Source organism: Drosophila persimilis, unplaced genomic scaffold, assembly GCF_003286085.1.
Source record: "Drosophila persimilis strain 14011-0111.01,24,50 unplaced genomic scaffold, DperRS2 tig00000000-arrow-pilon, whole genome shotgun sequence".
In the NCBI taxonomy this organism is placed as follows: Eukaryota; Metazoa; Arthropoda; class Insecta; order Diptera; family Drosophilidae; genus Drosophila; species Drosophila persimilis.
The window spans coordinates 23,458,551-23,477,862 of NW_020825288.1; the positions used below are offsets into that span (position 1 = coordinate 23,458,551).

The following is a 19,312-nucleotide window of genomic DNA, read 5'->3' on the forward strand; positions in this document are numbered from 1 at the left end:
GAGAGAGACAGACAGGCAGTCGGGTCAACGGAGAGAGCAACTTGTTTGGGTGCCAGTGCCAGCCACAGCCACCCACCCACAACTGAATGCTGGAGAAGATCACCTCTGCGGGCAGCTTTGCTGCTGGCATTGGCAGAGCATTTTTGCAGCTTTTTCAAGCGAATATTTTATTTCATATTACTTTTTTCCCTCTCTGACGTCACACCGTTTGTGGTTGTTTGTGCCCACCGCCAGCGAGCACTTTCTACGAGAAAATGTTGAGAAATCAAAAAAGATGCGACTGTTTCTTCTGTGTATGTCCACATCTCTGCACGTGTGTGTCTGGCTGCTTCGTCTGTGGGTGTGTGTGTGTGTTTCTAGTAGCCGCAGAAGTTCATTGGGAAAGTGCAACCTGAACCTGCTGGGAAAATGGGCAATTCACTGATAAGAAACCCCTTTTGGATGCAAACAAAGTCATCTCATTCAGATTTAATTGTAGGAAAATCATAGAGATGCAGTCGAGAAACGTGCGTGGCCTGCACACTGAGGGGGAGGGTCAGACGTAAACAGTGGGTAAGGCAGGAGAGAGGGAGATCCACAGCTGTTATCAATTGAATTCCGATTCGATATTTTTCGGTGTGCAGCTGAAGCGAGACTGCTGCGCATTCGAAATAATATTCGAAATGCAGCATAAGTGCAGGTTTTAGATCGAAATGTGCGGGGGATCGGGATCTGGGGGGACTCTAATCGGTATGTGCTTCGATTGCCTGTTTTGATTAGTTTGCCTCTTCTGTGTGTATTCGTAGATTGGTTTGGATGACATCACCGCCACTTCTCTCTCTCTCTCTCTCTCTCTCTGGCTCGCTCTTCCACTCTCGCTTGGGGATCTCTCTCCTCTCGGCATCCAACACCTTTGCAAAGCAGCCAGCCTCATGCGTGTGTGTGTGTGTGTGTATCGGCGGTACGAGTACAGTGGTCCAGATCTAAAGAAAAATCTTGAAAGTCGAATGTTTTGCAGCTCGAGATTAATATACTATGTGTATTATGTACAATTTTATTACCAGATATCACACCAGATATTATAAAATATCATAATTCCGATACTTGGTAAACTAACTCCTTTTGTGACGAATTAATGAGAATTGCAAGATAAAACTAACTGAAATATCTATGATTAATTTATGGCATGATTGTATCTTTCATTGTTTAATTAATCTCGTCGCAAAAGTATTTATATCTATTCAGTTTCCTAAGAAATCATTAGGGCCCTTCACTGGTTTCTACAAATACCGAATAGGCCCACAGCCCCATAGTGCACCGCCTATACAGACGCAAGCGACTTGAAGAGGTTAATTTGTTTGTTGGCCGCGTCTTGGACGGACCGAGAGAGACACAGAGATACACAGAGAGCGCGCATAGCGTCATGGGAGCGAGAGCGAGAGAGCGTAAAAAGCGCCAAGAGCGAACGCCAACGCTGACTTTACATTTTGTTGTATCTTCTGCTGGTGTTGCTGTTGTTGGTATTGCTGCCGCTGCCACCATAGAGTATCTGTATCTGTGCCTCTGGCGAAGCTAAATTTTTTCAGTCAGTTCGAATTCGCGAAACAATGCGGTCGCCGTACGAAGATAGTGCTGCCGTATCGACGGACCACAAATACCAATACAGCAGCGCCAATCATAATAATAATAATTACTATAAAAACTATAATGTGAACGGCAATGGCAATGGAAATGGGAATGGGAATGGGAGTTTGAATGGGAATGGAAATGGAAATGGCATACCTTATCACGCGCGCGAGAACTCACTGCCATTCAGCTATGGAATTGCCAAAACGTCGACCCCGTTGCGCAAAACTCCGACACCGACGCGAGCGGATAGTTTCCTAGACATTGATTTCGGCAGCCATAAAAATAGTAATACTAATAACAATAATACCAATACCAATGATATGATAAAGCCCCAACCTCGGCTGACGAGCCCTTTGCTGGTGCGCAAAACACTTGGGAACGGAACGAATACTACATCAAATGCGGCGAGCACCAACACCATAGCCAATACGTACCACTACAGGTCGGGGAGCACGACGCCAACGCCATTGAGAGATGACTTCGAGCAGCTGCTGCGGGAGAGGCGCGATAAGGTGTTTAGCGAGTACCGTGAAAGGGACGGCAGGGAGAGAGTGCCGCCCACTCCGCCGCAGCGCCACTATTACCCCAGCCCCAACGGGCAGGGAAATGGCTACGGAAATGGCTATGGAAACGGCTATGGCAGTGGAAACGGATATCGGAGCAGTCATTCCAACGGGCAGGCCAGCAAGTACAACTACGATTTCGAGTTCAATCTCCACCTGGATGACCTGAGTCCCGAGCGTAGCTCTCTGCCAGCACCGGCGCCCTACAATACGCGCACCATTCAGTTCGAGGATCAGCGGCGCGAGCACAGACTCGATCAGGATGTGCCAGATGGCGTGGTGAACCGCCGCTTGGCATCCACAGCTGTGGAACGCAATTATCACACAATTAACAGCATGGAACGACCTCCATTGGAGGCGACATACAAACGACAGTTGGAGCCGCAACTGCAACTGGGTGCTGTTTATGGTCAGAGCAACCTGGAGACACTCACGCGCACTCGTCGCGAGGTGTCCACAGCCACCGCCACAGGCAGCTCCACATCGCCATTGCCATCGGCATCATCGCCCATCTATGCCACCAGCACAAAGAGAGTGAACAACCCAAATACCAATGGCAATGTCTATGGCCAGACGACGCCTAGTCCCACAAGCAGACCAGAAACGCCAGCCTTTCCGGTCACTCCTCGGACACCATTTGGGGGTACGCCTGGTACGGCGCTCACCCAGTTGGGAGCCGAATCCATCTACCAGACAGCTCCCAGGCAACAACAGCAGCAGCGCCTCAGCTCGCCACAAGAGCAGGCACTTTCGCCCATGGAGGTGGCCGCCGACTCTGTGCGATTCGCCCGCAGCTCCGCCAAGTTTTGGTACAAGGCCAACCTGTCACGGGAGGATGCTATTGCTCTGCTGGCCTCTGCCCAGCCCGGAACCTTCTTGGTGCGCGACTCGACCACGTACAAGAATGCCTATGGCCTGGTGGTAAGGGTTGCTCAGCCGCCGGCTGGTTCCCAGGAGCTGGTGCGCCACTTTCTCATCGAGCCCACTCGGGAGGGCGTGCGTCTTAAGGGCTGTGACAACGAGCCCGTCTTCACCTCGCTATCGGCCCTGGTGTTCGAGCATTCCATCAACCGGTTGGCTCTACCCTGCCTTCTGCGCCTTCCTGAAGAAGATATAGTGCCGGGATTGGTGGCAACACCAGCCCAGCAGCATCTGCTGACCCATGGGGCTGCCACCAATGTTCTGTGGCTCTATTCCTCCGACACGGAGTCGCTGACCGGAAACGAAGCCATCCGAAAGGCCATTCGGCTGATGTACGCCCAGCAGAAGCTGCCCGAGCCCACTGAAGTCCATTTCAAAGTCACGTCCCAGGGCATCACCTTAACGGACAACACCCGCAAGAAGTTCTTCCGAAAGCACTACACGGCGGACGTAATCTCCCACTGCGCCATTGACCCCGAGAGCCGGATGTGGACCAGCGAGGGGCAGACGGGGAAGAAGACCATCTTCGCCTTCGTGGCGCGTCGCTCGCACAGCTCCAAGGATAACCAGTGCCATGTGTTCTGTGATCTGTCCGTCAGCCAGCCGGCGGCGGCGATTGTATCCTTCGCCAATCGCACGCTTCCCACCGAAAAGCTGCGCAACTATGTCCTATAGAGTGGGGCGTGGCAGACAGCAGGAACACTCTACAGAGGAACCCAACACACATATAGCCGACACAGGTAAGATGATTGCTGGGGGCGCAGTTTTGTTGGCCATAAAAGAGCATTATATGATGGGTGTGTGCCGGCCTTGGGAGTCGTGACTGTCGAGAACAGTAGCTCCTCGAAACGGTGAACCAATTAAGTATTTTCGGATTTCCTCGTGCTTTCGCCAGTGCAGTGCAACTTGTTTTCAAGCCTCTACGATCCATTGAAGATACTTTGGTTCAAATAAAGTTTGAAGATTCTAGATTCATTAGCGGGGGCTGGGATTGGTTTGCCTTGGATACGTATGGACAACAATCCAACAAATTTGATCCATTTGTGGGTTGAGCTTTTGTTGGGCTACCGAGAACTATCCGTATATGCAAATTTAATTCTTACCAGGCAGCCGGATACCCACTGTATCCATTCAATCATTCTCCGCTCAAAACGGAAAACTATTAAAAACGTTTCAGTTTCTTGGGCCCTTCCGTTCGGTCGTCTTCGTTCATTTGTTTACTTTACATAATGCCTCGAACTTTGTTTGTTTGTTTAACGGTTTCCATATACTGCTGTGCACACATTCTCGTATGGGTATAGATAAAGATATACCCACGTTCATACATATGTATCCATAGATACTTTCATATGTATAGATAGAAGCATTTGGCTAACGTTTCTGACTATACATTTTTGCGCAACGGAAGTTTCTGTCATGAGTCAGTCGTCTATAAATTATTGAGAATTCCCATCGAAGAGTTTTTTCTAAATTCTGGAGAGCCACACCTATGTACATATGTACATACATTCCAAATATTTGATGTGGATTTTTTTGGAGTATTTATTTTGATTTGATTAATTTCCCCATTTCAAGGGCTACTGCTGAGGTCGCCTGATAAGAACAGAACGCTTAACTGTGCATTGCCATGCCATGCTACTAGTATGCGGGGATATTTTTGTGTCACTCATTTTCGTTGTGTGGTTTATCAGTCGGCTGGGCGATCGATCCAGTAGTGCCGCACATTTGTCTGGAGGTGGGCCTGTGACTATGGAGAAAAATATCGTTCATGAGGAAAACTATGTTTATTCTACACACATTCTAGATCGCTGGCTCGTTTCCACCTTGAATTTTTGTGGAATTTTTCGCTCGAACTATAAAGAGAAAATATGCAAATAAACAGCCCAGCCGTTCATAGAAATCGATTTTACGTGTGTAACACAAAAGTTTAAATTAATTCATTCGAACCGGCGGGCGTCAAGTGCGCATTTCTAGCAAAACCTCAGCCAAATACATATTTATTCCAGCCGCGTTTGAGTTTATTTTTTTAGCATTTGCTGCTACCCTCTACCTTTCCTGATCGAGTATGGATAAAAGTAACCGTGAATAAAACTTTAAAAATAAAATAATATTAATATTTAAGATAGAGTTGGCATTTATTTATCCTCTGTGTATCCAACAGATGTGCAAAATCAGTATATCTACCTCTTAAGTGCGAGAGAATGGGGAAAATGTTAGCTCTCCGTCTCTGCCGGATTGTCTGAATTGAGGCCTGGGGGCCCCATTGGCTGTTCTATCGATCAAGTGATCTATTTGATCTGCAATTAAGCAATTAAACATGCACAATAGTGCTTATAGAGTACATTGAAATTTATGACCTTGTTGTTTGCAATTTAAAACATATTTCCTTTCCTCTTTCATTTCACTCATTCTCTCTCTCTCTCTCTTGCAGGCGAATCAAATTGAGTCTGCAATGCAGTACAGTAAAGGCCAGTTGTAAGATCTACTACTAAATCTGTTTACGAAATGTGTCGCCTTGCGATATGGAGGTTTAACTGCGAATATGTTAACAGCAATGATGTCAGCTTTAGTTTATTTAGAGACGCACACACACCGCCAATCGACCATATTTTTATGGCAGAGCTAAAACGAATATTCGAATGTACGCATGTGTATTATCATCATGAATTGACTAAATGCACGGTGGGACAAGAGCGTAAACGTCAGAGAATATTTTCGGAAATGCCCCTTCATATCGGTTTATATATCCACAGTATAGACCTCTGAATGAAGTTTTCTGTGAATTCTATAATGAGAGAACAGCTCTGTTTCACTGTGCGGAAAGTGATTTTAAATTGTCCATCTATTAGTGCAAAAACGCTGTACCCATAAAATGTTGGTGTGTGTTTCTTCATCGCTATGGCTACAGAGGGTAGCTAAAAAACTTATCCAGCTAATAATTTTAAAATGATTAACCTTAAGTAAGAAACTTGTTGAATAAACTCAGTTTAGAGCTAAAGAAACCTTTAATACAAATCAAAGTGCAAGCCGTAAGAAACCCAGCTTGTCACCCAATTAATTTATACCAGTAATATCTACAAATAAATATAATTCTAGTACATGATGTATGTGTTATGTATTAAGCTCTACTAATGCAGTCAATCTAAATAAAGTGCAATGTTGTTAAACAAAATTAATGGCATATTATTCCTCTTTCCTTCTTTCCTTTCCTCCAGCATCTGGTAATAATAGTTTGTTATCTAATTGAAAATACAGACACTGCGTTATATGCACTTTTAAGCGCTTCAGGCGACTGTAAATGGCATACATCAAACAAACAAATAGACGAACTGTTGCTTTTGTTAAACAATTAATTGTTTTATATTCATACAGCGCTATAGTAGTACGCTATGGGTATGTATGTACATACATATATAGAGTCTGCTCCAACTTTTGCACTCAACAATTGTATTGTAATTTAATCTTATCGTGTGACAAGAGATGTTAATGTATAGCACACTCACGATTATAGTATATGGTATATGGTTAGGCGCAACAAAACAAAATTGTGGAGCACTTTTCCCATCTACAAAGAGAGCAGCATCATCATCATCGCATCTCGAAGTGCCTCGTTTTATGAGTAAATGCAATTTATTCAGGCATCCACAACAACAACCGAACCCTCCCTGTCTATAGAGCAGCAGCCCCAAGTCAAGTGTGCCAAGCAAAGCCAAGTGAAATGAAAAGGCGTCCGACGACTCGACCTTGAGATCAATTTGTTAAAGAGTGACGTCATCGCCTTCGTATTTCAGAACAGCGTCGCGACGCGACGAACAACAGCAGCTGTTGCTTTCATGCTATCCTATCCGAAATTCTTACAAAAGTTTACACATACAATTTGAGGCTAATGCCTCGCAGATTTGTGTTTTATGTGCACCCACAATTAATTGATCGGATTTCTTTCTTCCAAGCAGCCATTTGTGGTACGCGCTCTTCTACATTCTAATTTTGCTAATTTCATATATACATACATATCAGACGTATGTTTGTACATGTACATACATATATACATATACCATTTGTCACGAGCCAGAGAAGCCGAAACCTGTTTCCTCATATTCATTGCCTAAATTTGATAATTAATTGATCGACAAAGAAACAGCAGTCGTTCGTTTCAACAAAGACAAAGTCCGCAGAGCGAAGTTCGTGTCGATTCCCCCGCCCCCCAAAAAAATCTCTCCAAATGAGACGCAATGCATGTTTTGTATCTTACATTTAATACATTTGGATTTGGTTGTGTTGTTTGTGTGTGTGGTGTGTGTGTGAGTGTGTGTGTGTACAAAAGTGAACATAAAATCAACGTTCTGTGTGATTAGATATCTACATACATCTACGTTTACATACATCGTATTCAGTTAAACATAATAAATACATAAATTTCAATAATATATACTCGAACTTGTATATATAACAAATAATACCTTCCAGATCGGAACCATTGCCATTTCCACTTCCAGGTAGATTCAACATTACGCGTGAAACAGAACATAATGAAAAGCTCACAAGAAAACTCGAGAGGCGCGACACTACTGTGATAAGTGTTCGTTTGTGGGGGTGTTTTTGTGTTTCTTTAGTTTAGTTACAAAATTTCTCTATGTTTTCACGAGCCTATTGCCATATTGCCATTTTTCATTCCCGCACGATGTCATGTCGATGTTGAATTGGGGAAAAACTAATTTGATTTTGCCGAATACGGACTTGTAGAGCCCACCGATGGGGGTGTGGGTGTCGCTCCACTACGTATACCATCGCCTTCGCACACATATTTTCCTGTAATCCGATAGAGAAAGAACAAATGTTATATCCCAAATATTCATCATCATTCGCTTGAAAACTTACCAGAAACAAAGCGCCGCTTGACCAACGATAAGCGATATCCACTGCCCTGGAGCTCGAACTCGATGCCCGACAGAGTGGTGCCCTCGCAGTTGAACTGAGTGGCCAACAGGGCTGGTGTTGAGGGACCATCGTTGAGCTCAAGGCGAGCCCTCAACGTACCGACCCCACCGTCCTGGGAGTTCTGCGATATATCCGTAAAGTTCCATACCAAACGATTTGATTCGCCCAACCTAACAACACAATATAAAATAACCTGAGTTGTGGGATTTGCGGATGAGAGCGGTCTTGCTTACCACGCAGAATGGGGTTTGGACTGCACATTACGCACAGAGCCATTGACGGGCACGGACAGCGTGACGTTCAGGAGAGGCGAGGCACTGGCCATGGCATGGTTATTGTACTTGTAGTCTACCTTCAGGGCTGTATAGCTGGACTCGCACTTCCAGTAGCTCACCAGTTGGAAGGGACACGAGCTGGCCCCCGGCTTGGTTCGCACTTGGTACTTGAGTATGTCCACATTGAAATAGGAGGCCGTGGGGTTGTTCTCCGCCTGCCTTCGCAGAAGGGCCGTCAACGCTCCCATATTAAACTCTAGCATGGTGCTCAATGCGCTCGACTGCTGTCGATCTCTGGGAGGAGGAGGTTAAACGATGTTGAAACAGGAACATATCATGAAGAAAAAACGCAACGGATACTCACATTTGCACCAGTTTCCCATTGGGAACAAGATTCTCAAGATTCTGTACATGCTTAATGCGAAAACCCAGCTTGGCTGGATTGGGATTATTGGCTAACAGGCCGGCAATGCCGGCTGGGAATGATAGCATCATATCACCGGACACCTTCACCTGGCACCGCGACTCATCACTGCCCCGGAAGTAGGCATGTATAATCTCGTGGAAGGCCACCGCCAGCGGTATTGTGTCCGAAATACCAATTGTCAGCGGAGATGGGCCCCGGGAGGAGCCCACTCCCCCAATGGCCGTGCGGAACTCCAGGCTGCCAATGCTCTCGGCTCGATTCATCGGAGCTCCCGTCACGGGAGCCGGAGACATCCGACCGCGTCCAGGGGCCGTGTTCGTGGCGGCAGGTCCAATTGCAATCATATCGGAGCGACGGGAAGGCGGACGTGGTATGGCTATGCTTCCACCCGCGGACGTTGGTGTTGGTATCTGGCGTCCCCCTGGCTTGCCCAGGGTGGCCGATGCCGGGGCAGACATGCTCATGTCGCCAAGCTCCGAGAAGATATCTCCCAGATCCGCATATCGATTGTTACTGGCATTGTTTGCGTTGTTGTTGGACAACGTAGGACTCTGCAGCGGTGCGTATGGATGCACGCTGGCCGTGGGCGTTGAGGCATTCGAAATCTCGGGAGATTGCTGCCGCGAGGCCGGAGCACCTCGCGCCCCCTGCTGCAGCTGTTGGCTGTGATGCTGTTATAATGGAGGTATATTGATTAGAGTGTCATCTGGAATAGAGAGTGGGCACAACTCACTGAAAAAACTCCAGTTGGAGACAGGGAAATGTTCTCGACGGTGGCACGCAGCTCATCAACGCTTGCCGACATCGGCGCCTGGCCGTTGTTCAGAGGCTTGATCTTCACATGAATCCGCCGCTCCTGCTTGTCATTATCAGAGTCCGTATCCGAGTCGGAATAGAAACTGCCAGCTAAACGGGTTTTAATCATTAGTATTTGTTATTTGTCTCAAGGAAACATTATTTGAAATTCTTACATTTATCTTGGCCCTCCTCCCAGGCGATCTCTTTGGCCGGCTGTATGCTGAAGCCCTCCTCATCCACCTCGTAGCCAGTCCCAGTTCCAGTAGCGCTGGAGCCCCCCGCAGGAGCTGTGGTCGAAGCCGACGTAGTAAGAGCCGCTCCCGCATTTGGTAGGCTGCCGCCACTCGCCCCGGCAACTCCTCCACTGCCACCCATGCTGCTGGCCCCAGCCGAGTCCACGCTGCCCTGTGCGGAGGTCACAGACAAGGCTGCCAATCCACCGCCAGCGCTGCTGCCACTGGAGTTCTGTGTCTTCATGCTGCGTCCGTGATCATCGTAATCGAGCAGGGTGTTATTGGCCCTATCCACGCTGGCAGAGCGAGAGTTAGAAGAGTGTTAGCAAAGAAATGAGGTCGATTGTATCTGGCTCCCTACCTGGTCAGACGCTCTTCCTGTATGTGCTCGGCGGCCTCGTTGTCTTTCTTCTTTTTGGATTTTTTAGTTTTCGTCTTGTCACGGCGACTCCTTAAGATGCCCGACACTGCCAGCGAGATATTGATTATAATTTGTGTTAGCTATGAGATGACTTAGGATTAGGCAAGCTACAGGCTAATAGAACACATATTAAATACATAATTGAGGGGAGCATAGTGGAGAAGGATATGCCCCACTCGACAATGAAAAACAAATACTTTCGAGATATTTCAGCGACACACTCGAAACTTTACACAAATGGTTAGTTCTTATAGATTAGTTTATAGTTTACATCGGAATCTTAAATGCAACTATTTCCTCGGAACTCGTGACTCAAACACCGCCGTAAAGTGCTCAAAATGGTTTGGATGTTAATCAGGTATGAGGGTACAAGCTGGTGCACACAGAAAAGCCTTTGAATTTGTACATATTTAACCTAAGCTTAAAGCATGCGTTTCGGATGGATGGTACAGGTACAGCTACAGGTACCGGGTAAAAGGGTACAGGATGTACAGGGTGTAAAGGATCTTTGTGGACAGGGCAGGTCTGGGCAGGTCTGGGCAGGGCTGGGCAGGAGCAGGACGGGTTCAATCACTTTCATTGAGATAAATTTACCCTGAGAGTTTGATGTGAATATATTTAAAAGTGACGTTGCACGTCTGGACGTTGTCGTTGTGGTGGCTGCTGTCGTTGCTGCTGCTGTGGTGGCGTTTGCTGCTGCCGCTGTCTGTTGGAGATGTTCTTGCTCATTTAATGATTTCGATAATTGCTGCTCGCTTGTCGTTGCATTCAGTATTTGCTTTTTGCCGCCACCTGCACTGGCAGTTGGTGTTAAGGCCTCGGCCGGCTGTTGCTGATCTAAAGTTTTTGATTTTGATTAGTCGATCAGTGCATGGCATGGATGATGGGTTTTGATTTGGGATGAACGATGATATAGAGACGATGGTTGATGATGGAGGTTGTAGACAAAGAGAAGAGAAGCATAGAGAACAGATGGCGATAGTTAGATAGGCTCTTGGGCGTTCGTGTGATGCGGGGTGTGCTTGTGTGTATATTTGTGTGCATGTTCATAGGTAGTCCCTTAGTCTCTAATGTGTTTGGTTGATTGATTGGCTGGTGTTTGAGTGTACATTTGCATAGATCGATTGATAGAAAGGAAGTAACTAAAAATAAAAAAGGAATCTATAAGCTGTAGACATAAATGAAGGACATGTGGACGGGGAAAAGTTTCAATTACAGATTCATTTACAACATTTAGATCAAGAAATGGAACCAATAGTAAAAACCAAGTATAAGACAATTGGAATAAATGAATATTGAAGCATGACTGAACAAAGGTTACTCCGGTATTACGCCCAGTGTCACGTACATAAATAGTTTTAGGCACAGATGTGAAACATATTACAAACAGATCAAACAGTATAGAAATAATGCATATAGTCGAAGAACTACAATCATAAGCAACAAAAACAAAATAAAAAGTAAAACAAAATCAAAGAGAATGAACCTTGATTGCTATTGTCCTCAGAGATAGGAGAGTTTTTGGTGATATTGGTGGTGAGATTATTCGTGCCAGTTGTTGCTGTGTTGCTACTGTTCGTTGCTGTAGTTGTGGTGGTTGTGTTGGTGGTATTGTTGTTGTTGGTGGTGCTGTTGATGCTTCCACTGCCACTCATACCGAAATTTCCAGCGCCCGTCGGAGGCGGAGGCTGTTGTTTTGCTGTGGTCATGAACCACGAGCGCAAGCTCTTCACCGTAGAGGTGGCCCCGCCAGCTGACTGTGGCTGGCCCACCACAGAAATGTCTGGGGAAGTGGGACGCGGCGACGCCAGTGAGCCGGCTCCGGCCCCGAGTGTGGCGTCCTCGGCATAGGGAATACTGCCGCTGGCCGCACTGCCACTGCCCAAAGAGATGGCAGCCAACGCATCTCCTCGCTGATCCATGGACACAATGCTGCCAGAAGCGGCTGCTCCACTGCCAGACCGGAGAGCTGCTTGAATACTGGTGGCTGAGTTCGAGTTGGATGCGGTGGCAGAGGCTTGCGGCTGTTGCAGCCGGGATCCACTTGAGAGAGCAATACATTCTAGTTCAGGCATTTCTGTCAGATACAGGACGTATGAGAGATATATGAGATATGATTATACTGGGATGCTGAAGCTGTTCTTACCCGGCTTCTCCAGGCCCGTATACTTGTTGAGTACAAATTGCTCCAACAGTTTGTCCACAGACATGTCCACAAACTGGCGCTTGAAGTCCGAGTGCACTTGCCCCACCATGTCATGATTGTTTTGCAGCATTTCCAAATAGGTGGACAGAAACTCTTTCATTTGCCGCAGATGAACTTCCTCGATCTCTTGGAAACGCTGAAAGGAGAAACTACTGTTAGCCAGAAAACAGGAAGACAGAAAGACAGAAATACAGGAAGGAGGGTCGCCTTTACCTTGCAGGTCTGCGTCATGCGACGCTCAAATTCGTTTTTAATGGGATTATGCTTATCCAACAGCGACTTGTAGTCCTCGTGCAGTTTCTTCAGTTTGCTCTCCAGCTTCTCTGCATCCTTGTGCGATCCATTATCCTTCCGCAGCTTCTCCAGCTCCAAGACCTTGCTAGCATAGAGATCGCGCAACTTCTGCACCGCCACCGTCGACGTTTGGATCGCCTGAACACACTCCAGGGTCTGCGACTCCTCCTCCTTGACGGTCTTGTGCTTCTTGTGCAGCTCATCGGCATACTTGGCCACGTCCTTGACCAGCTCCGTCAGCTTCTGCACCATTTGCATGTGAAGGGTGGAGAGCTTCTCGGCAGAGGTGCGCAGTATTGTCCAGACCGGGGCAAAGGTGCTGTTCAATGTCCCAGTGCTGGCCTTGTGCGCCAGCTTGGACATCATCTTCGAGTTCTGCTCCTCAATGTTGGACTTCTCGCGCAGGAACTCGGACAGCTCCTTGCTGGCCACCAGGCCAAATTTCATGTTGTGATACAGAACATCGAACCCATTGTTCTTCTCGCCCTGTAAACGTGATAAAGTTGATCAGAGGTTCTTCAAGTTGCTGAGGAATGTGGCATACCCAAAAGTAATCATTGAAATCCACCGTCATCTTGTCTGTCGGAATGTTTTCCGTCCCTTGTACTCCTTTAACTTTAGTTTACTATTATTTCCTTCTCCCCTCAGTCTTCGTAAAGGCTTGGCTTGATTGCTTTCTAATTGACTTTGAAGTTGCAGCAGCGGCAGCTCCCTAGTGGCTATTACTCATGTGCAGCACCATGAACGGATGTTGCTGGTAGTGTTTGTCTGATCCTGGCCCTGGGCAGGACTCCACATCATCAGTTTCTGTTTCCGTTCCCGTTGCGTCTTCAACATGCATGGGCACTGGTCTTCATGCGATGCTGATGCTCTCTACATGGACGTTCCCACTCTTGGTTTCCACAGTCACTCTAAAATAAAATGAAGTAGATCTTTAGTTGTAGGTGATTGGTTCCTTTTCTCTAAAATCTATTAAAATTTGGAAAAAAAATTAGAAAACTTTGGAAAAACAAATTTGCGTTTAAACACGTCTGATTGCATTGATAGTTCACAAAATACGAACACATTTCTCCTTAAAAAATGTAATCTCCTTAAATTTCCACAAAAAGGGAATTCCCCTAAATTTTTGCTATCTACAATTGCTCTGACCAGTAAATTATATGTATACTATATATTAAAAACGAAAGAAAAACAAATATTTACATATTATCTTTATGCTCCTTCTTGTTTGATGAATAAAAAATTAAAAATATAATAAAATCATGTAAAAATATTGAACATTTTTGATTTTCAAACCGTCTTACATATATCAAAACCGTGTAAAAACAGAATTAGGAATTATTACTTTATTTAAGCATCCCAGAAGATTAATATATGTACATACGTAAGAAATGACACAGACTGACAAACTTCAGATAAACCTCTTTTTATCACTCAGAGACAGACATAGCTGTATCGAGTTGCCTATTGATGCTGATTTAATATATGTACTTTATACTTTATGAGGTCGGAAGCGCTTCCTTCTGTGTGTTACACAGATCCACCGCAGAACATACATAAATCCTTCGTATCGCTTAGACAAATTAAAAATTATAAAAGCTCAACTTTATTCTTATTTATATTCATGCAAAGCTTGGAAGTCGCTATCTTTAATTTAATAGATCCAAAATATTGTGCATTGGAGTAAGGTTGTAATCTTTTATTTTAGTGTTTCTTTTGTCACTATAGTCTATAAAAGGAGATTCAATAAATAAAATAATAATATATTTGGGTTGATTATATTTATTAAATGAAAATCTTAAACTTTAAGTTGACAACACACAATTGACAGTACACAATTTTTTGAGACACTTACTACTACTACTAAGCACACTAAAAAAGTATTGAGAATTGAATAAAGTTCAATTCTCTTGATTGCCATATTTACTGAATTAGACTTTAAATCTTAAGCTTAGAAAAAATGTAAATGATGATGGAGAAATCTAATCTCCCTGTAGCTTCGACATTTCCACATCAATGCGTTCGTCCAGTGCCCGCGTCAAGATGTGGCAACAGTCCTTGATGGCGTGGTAAATGATATTCTTGATCTGCAACTTGTCCTCGTGGTTGGTGTGCGAGTGCGAGAGGCGTCGGAACTCGTGCGTTAGATGATAGCAGTGAGTGATGTTCTCCGGCGAGACAAAGTCCTCGGCCACCTTGATGCAGTTGTGCAGGTTCTGGACCTGGTGCGGGGCCCCAGCGGGTATGAAGACAGCATCCCCCAAGCACTGCACAATGGGATGACCCTCCACGCCGTATTCCTTGAACAAACGGGCCCGCAACTTGTCGTCCAGATACCAGTTCTGATCGTGTATCGGATCATGATCGGGCTCCAACCGGAAGCCCTTCTCCAACGTAACGCGATTAAGTAGATCGCGGATTTTGTCGGCATCGCGAGCCGGGAAGATGTGCCACAGCGCTCCGGGAAGTACCTCGGGAGACTGGCAGCGGGCCCGCGTGATATAATCGCATCCGCCCATGGCAATGGCTCGCTGAGTGGCTGCCAACTGGGGTTTGCTATCCTCGTCCTGGGGTATTCCCACATAGACCATTATGTTGACGGCATCCGAGATGTCCAGATGGAGGTTGGTCGTTCCCTTTTGGGGATAAAGCGCCGATCCATACGCATTGTACATCTTGGGCCCAAGATCGGGCGGCACAAACATCTTCGGCAGGCAGCTGGCAATGTTCAGATTTCCCGTTCGCAGCGTGTACTCCGGCATGGGCAGCCCCTGCATGAGATCCGCAAACCGAGTGGGTAGAATCTCGGCAAAATCATCGCCCGGCGGCCAGTCTTTCAACTTGAGCAGCATGTGCTTTCCGTTGGCGTCCAGTAGACGCTTGCTCATGCACTGGAATCCCTCCCAGAAGTGCCGCATGGGCTGATTGGGCACCAGGTTGCCATTGAGGCAGTTGATCAAATCGTTTGGCTTGTCGCCAAAGTCCCGACAGAAGGCCTCCGGACGCCACAGATCCAGGTTCAATGAGCGAGCCACCTCTGAGATCATCACGGGCTGGCCACACTTCCATACCTCCTGGTAGAGCACACGATTGTCCGGATGCATTGCATCCGTGAGCCTCAAGAGCTTGCCATCGCACAGCCATTCGTGGGGCACGCCCGGGGCCAGCTGTGTGGACTGGGCCAGGGTCATGGCTCTCGGAGGCAGAAACCTCCTCAGACCGGCCAGACCCTTTCGCAGAAAATTTATGTGCTTGAAGTTATCAAACGCACTCGTGATTGGATCCTTTCCGAGTGTCTCTTTGGTCCAAGCCCGACCCGGGACGTAGTCTATGCCCCGTTCCCGGGCGAATTCCAGCTTTTTGGAGTGCAGCTGCTCCAGCCTCTGCTGCTGGTGTAGTTTCTGCTCGGTGGCCAGCGAAGAGAAGCTCGTGTGCTGCTTCAATTGCGACTCCTTTATCATGTCCTGTATGAAAGCATTCAACTGGGGGTCCTTTACCTCCTGCTTGCTGAGCAGGCAGCCGCAGACCTGGGGCACCTGCCACAGGGTGCGCACCTCGTGCAGCAACCTGCCCAAGACGTTCAGGGCATCACCGGCAATGATCTGCGTCAGCATCAGCTCGGTCATGGCATGCTGCTGCGAACCACTGGGATCGGTGCAGAGCCCCCAGTGGTATTCGTCGCATCCCTTCTGCAGGGACGTCTCCACGCGCCGCAGGCGCTGACCTTCTTTTCTGTCCTTGAAGCAGTCCAGACAGACGCCAAAGCCGCACTTGCGACAGGTCCAGTGATAGTTAAACAACGTGGTGTCGCAGACATCGCAGATCTCCCGAATGCCCTTTACAGCCTTCTTCCAGGCGATGGTCCCATCGGAATTCTCGTGCAACTTCAGAGCCTCCGCTTCCTGGCGCCACAGATAGCAAAACTGATCGCCCGCATGAAGGAGTATGTAACGACACACTTGTATGTCCATGAAACCACTGGTGGGTGCCGTCGTACCATCCGGCTGCCAAATGCTGCAGTCCTCCTTTGTGGGCTCGATGTAGGGGTTCGGGAACCCGGCCACACTCAGCTCCCCCTTGCCGTTGTACTGCAGGCGTCGGAATTCGTAGAACCTGCAATAGACATCGTTGCTGGTGGCGTTGCTCTCGCTGGAGGAAGGCGCGTCGTGTCGCTTGCGGCATTCGCGACACTTGGGAACCTCCGCTACCGCTACTGCTGTATCTCGCGTGGGTTGCTGCTGCTGCAACTTAAAGCAGGGCAGGTCCTGTAAAAAGATAGAGCAACTCTCTCGGTACTGCTTATGCCGGAGCTCCTCCTCATCCGTCAACAGTGTTTCTTGACTACTGCTGAAAGGTTTCAGCTCTTGGTCCTGCCTTGGCTTCGCCTCTGGCGTTCCATTTCCACTCTGCGTCTCCAAGCATGGTTTCTTTGTCTTGTTCTCATTCGAAATGTGTATCTCAATAATCGATTTCGGATCCGATCTCATGGACAGACAACTTAAAGGGGATACCGTGCGCTTGCGGCTTGCGGTGGCAGAAGTTTGAGCAGCAACAGCTGCTACCGCTGCCAGTTCGGTCTGTGGCATTCTGTGTGTATCTCTGGCCTTCGAAAATAAGAAAAGGGAAGGAAGAAAAGAGGGTGGGTTGAGCTTTTCGGTTTCTGTCGGGCCTTCTTTTTCCCCTCTGCACTGGTAATGCTTCTTGAGTGAAGTGGCTGATGCTGCGTGCTCCTCCATGCTCCTCTATGCTCCGTGCTCCCGATCTTCTTTGCTTTTTGTCTTTCTTTATCTTGATGTATAATGCTTGCCATCTTGTCTCTTATTGATCTTTTTTTGTCTTCCGTTTAACACTCTCGGCGTGGTTGCAGACTGCAACTGCATATCCGGTAATGTGGCGGACAACTTTCGTTGGCTTTTCTTCTTCAATGCACAAGCACATCTTTCGCGAATGAATCGAGCAGAGAGCTTAAAGAGAATACAGCACAACTACTCACTGCCTCCACATTACCTGGCGCAGCGGAGAGCCTTACTTAACACATAGCATGCATCAGGTTAATATAGATTTTAATTAGTATGTACTATTACAGACGTTATCCCACATCCAACACACACCGATATACACACATACATGCACACATTTGTATCCAAAAAGATATGGTTATTTCGATAGGACGCGGTAATAAACCTCGGTAATAATTTGACTGTCCATTGATCAACTACGCCACAAATTGGGACTGTGGGCGTCGTATACACCCCTTTATATGCGAGTATATTATACGCACAGTCGACACAGAAATGCAACAGTGGGCAGTCTTTTTGGAGCAGTCAACCACAACGAAAAATTGACCCTTATCAGCGAACCACGATACGAGCATCAATGTGCACACAGTCATGTACGTTTCAAGTCGGGCATCACTCTTTGAGCGTTCACTGTACAGCAACATTTTTCAACTATTTTTTGCCATTTTTAGGAAGAACGTGATAATCAAATTAAAAGCGATACATAGTCAAAAAGGTTTTCGAATGATATCTGAGGGGCTCTGGGTCTTAACAGCTCTGTTAATGCTAACATGCCAATTTACAGAATCAACAAGTGTCGCTGGGCAGGCAGGCAGACAGAAATTCCGGGCCGACGGATATGGAAGGCAAGTGCCTTCCAATTATATGGTCATATAATTGAGGGGACATTGGGAATTGACCCTGGATGACACAAGAACAGCCGTACCGTCCCGTCCATATATACACACAGAGCCAGCACAGAAGTCTTACGAAACACGGCGAAAGAGAAATGTGGAAAAACATGGGAAGCGACGACAGAAAACCCTACAAGCGACTCGCTCTCCACACCTCTTCCCCCTTTTGCAAATTGATCAATCAATTCACTTTCTGGGCGCTTCATGACCTTTTAATTCAATGAAAGCCTGCACTTTATATAACACCACCACTGCAATCAATAAACAGTAGAGAACAATGGAAAGCACGCACGACGAGCAGCGAAGTTTAAATTTTTTGAGTTTACTCAACGCCGTCTGATAACGCCGACTCCAGATAAATATTTGTGTACATTTACTACTATTTTGAGGCGCTGTGCGGTGGCACGGCAACACTGGCCGATTACTACATCGCTCTAGATTTGTTTTTTTTTTTCTTCAATGAATTTGTTTTTGCCCCGCCTTTAGGAGGTGCACAGTCCATGATTTAGGTTTGTTAAAGAACAATAATAAACACTTTGGTCACCAGGAAACGTTTTCGTTGTTGCACTTTTATCAATTTAAATTTGTGTACTGAGCATTACAAACACCATCACACTACGCTACTGACGCACACACACACACCACATAAAAAACTTGGCGTTCAAAGTGGATAGAACAAACAAGCTTTCAACAGCTAATTTATACGCTTTGGAAGGTCATTGCAACTTACACTTACTACTTATTGCATTTTGGGAAACAGTCGGCCATTTCTTTTATAAAACTCTACTCGTGAAAATCAGTACTTTAATAAAAAATTCGATTTTTCATTTGCACCAGTGACTTATCGGTAAATCGGTATCGGTCTGACGAATGAAATAAGGAACTTAGCCCACTTTGGCCCCTTTTTTTAAACAACATCGATGATATCGCCGAGCT

General features: G+C 46.5%; 3 protein-coding genes across 7 annotated transcripts; 1 reads left to right on the forward strand and 2 right to left on the reverse strand.

Annotated features, from left to right (window-relative positions):
• Nucleotides 1-1,567: 1,567 nt before the first annotated feature.
• On the forward strand, nucleotides 1,568-6,258 carry LOC6592142 (tensin-3). The gene is made up of 2 exons (XM_002017242.2): nucleotides 1,568-3,832; nucleotides 5,524-6,258. Exon 1 carries the CDS (start codon nucleotides 1,587-1,589, stop codon nucleotides 3,765-3,767), a length of 2,181 nt encoding a protein of 726 aa, XP_002017278.1. The 5' UTR covers nucleotides 1,568-1,586; the 3' UTR covers nucleotides 3,768-3,832; nucleotides 5,524-6,258.
• Nucleotides 6,259-7,327: 1,069 nt separating this feature from the next.
• Nucleotides 7,328-19,173, reverse strand: LOC6592143 (F-BAR domain only protein 2). 4 transcript variants are annotated; one of them, XM_026984324.1, is made up of 13 exons: nucleotides 19,113-19,173; nucleotides 13,229-13,595; nucleotides 12,604-13,170; nucleotides 12,331-12,526; nucleotides 11,842-12,261; nucleotides 10,779-11,021; nucleotides 10,125-10,230; nucleotides 9,704-10,059; nucleotides 9,466-9,638; nucleotides 8,670-9,403; nucleotides 8,264-8,599; nucleotides 7,971-8,200; nucleotides 7,328-7,901 (listed from the first exon to the last, which is right to left on the reverse strand). In XM_026984324.1, the coding sequence occupies exons 2-13, from the start codon at nucleotides 13,256-13,258 to the stop codon at nucleotides 7,804-7,806; spliced, it is 3,489 nt and encodes a 1,162-aa protein (XP_026840125.1). In that variant the 5' UTR covers nucleotides 13,259-13,595; nucleotides 19,113-19,173; the 3' UTR covers nucleotides 7,328-7,803. The 4 variants fall into 4 exon arrangements, with proteins under 4 accessions (XP_026840125.1, XP_026840123.1, XP_026840124.1 ...); XM_026984322.1 differs by having other exon boundaries at nucleotides 11,671-12,261; XM_026984323.1 differs by having other exon boundaries at nucleotides 11,671-12,261; nucleotides 19,107-19,154.
• On the reverse strand, nucleotides 14,472-19,170 carry LOC6592144 (lysine-specific demethylase 3B). 2 transcript variants are annotated; one of them, XM_002017244.2, is made up of 2 exons: nucleotides 19,113-19,170; nucleotides 14,472-17,288 (listed from the first exon to the last, which is right to left on the reverse strand). In XM_002017244.2, the coding sequence occupies exon 2, from the start codon at nucleotides 17,268-17,270 to the stop codon at nucleotides 14,667-14,669; it is 2,604 nt and encodes an 867-aa protein (XP_002017280.2). In that variant the 5' UTR covers nucleotides 17,271-17,288; nucleotides 19,113-19,170; the 3' UTR covers nucleotides 14,472-14,666. The 2 variants fall into 2 exon arrangements, with proteins under 2 accessions (XP_002017280.2, XP_026840128.1); XM_026984327.1 differs by having other exon boundaries at nucleotides 19,107-19,157.
• Nucleotides 19,174-19,312: the final 139 nt, after the last annotated feature.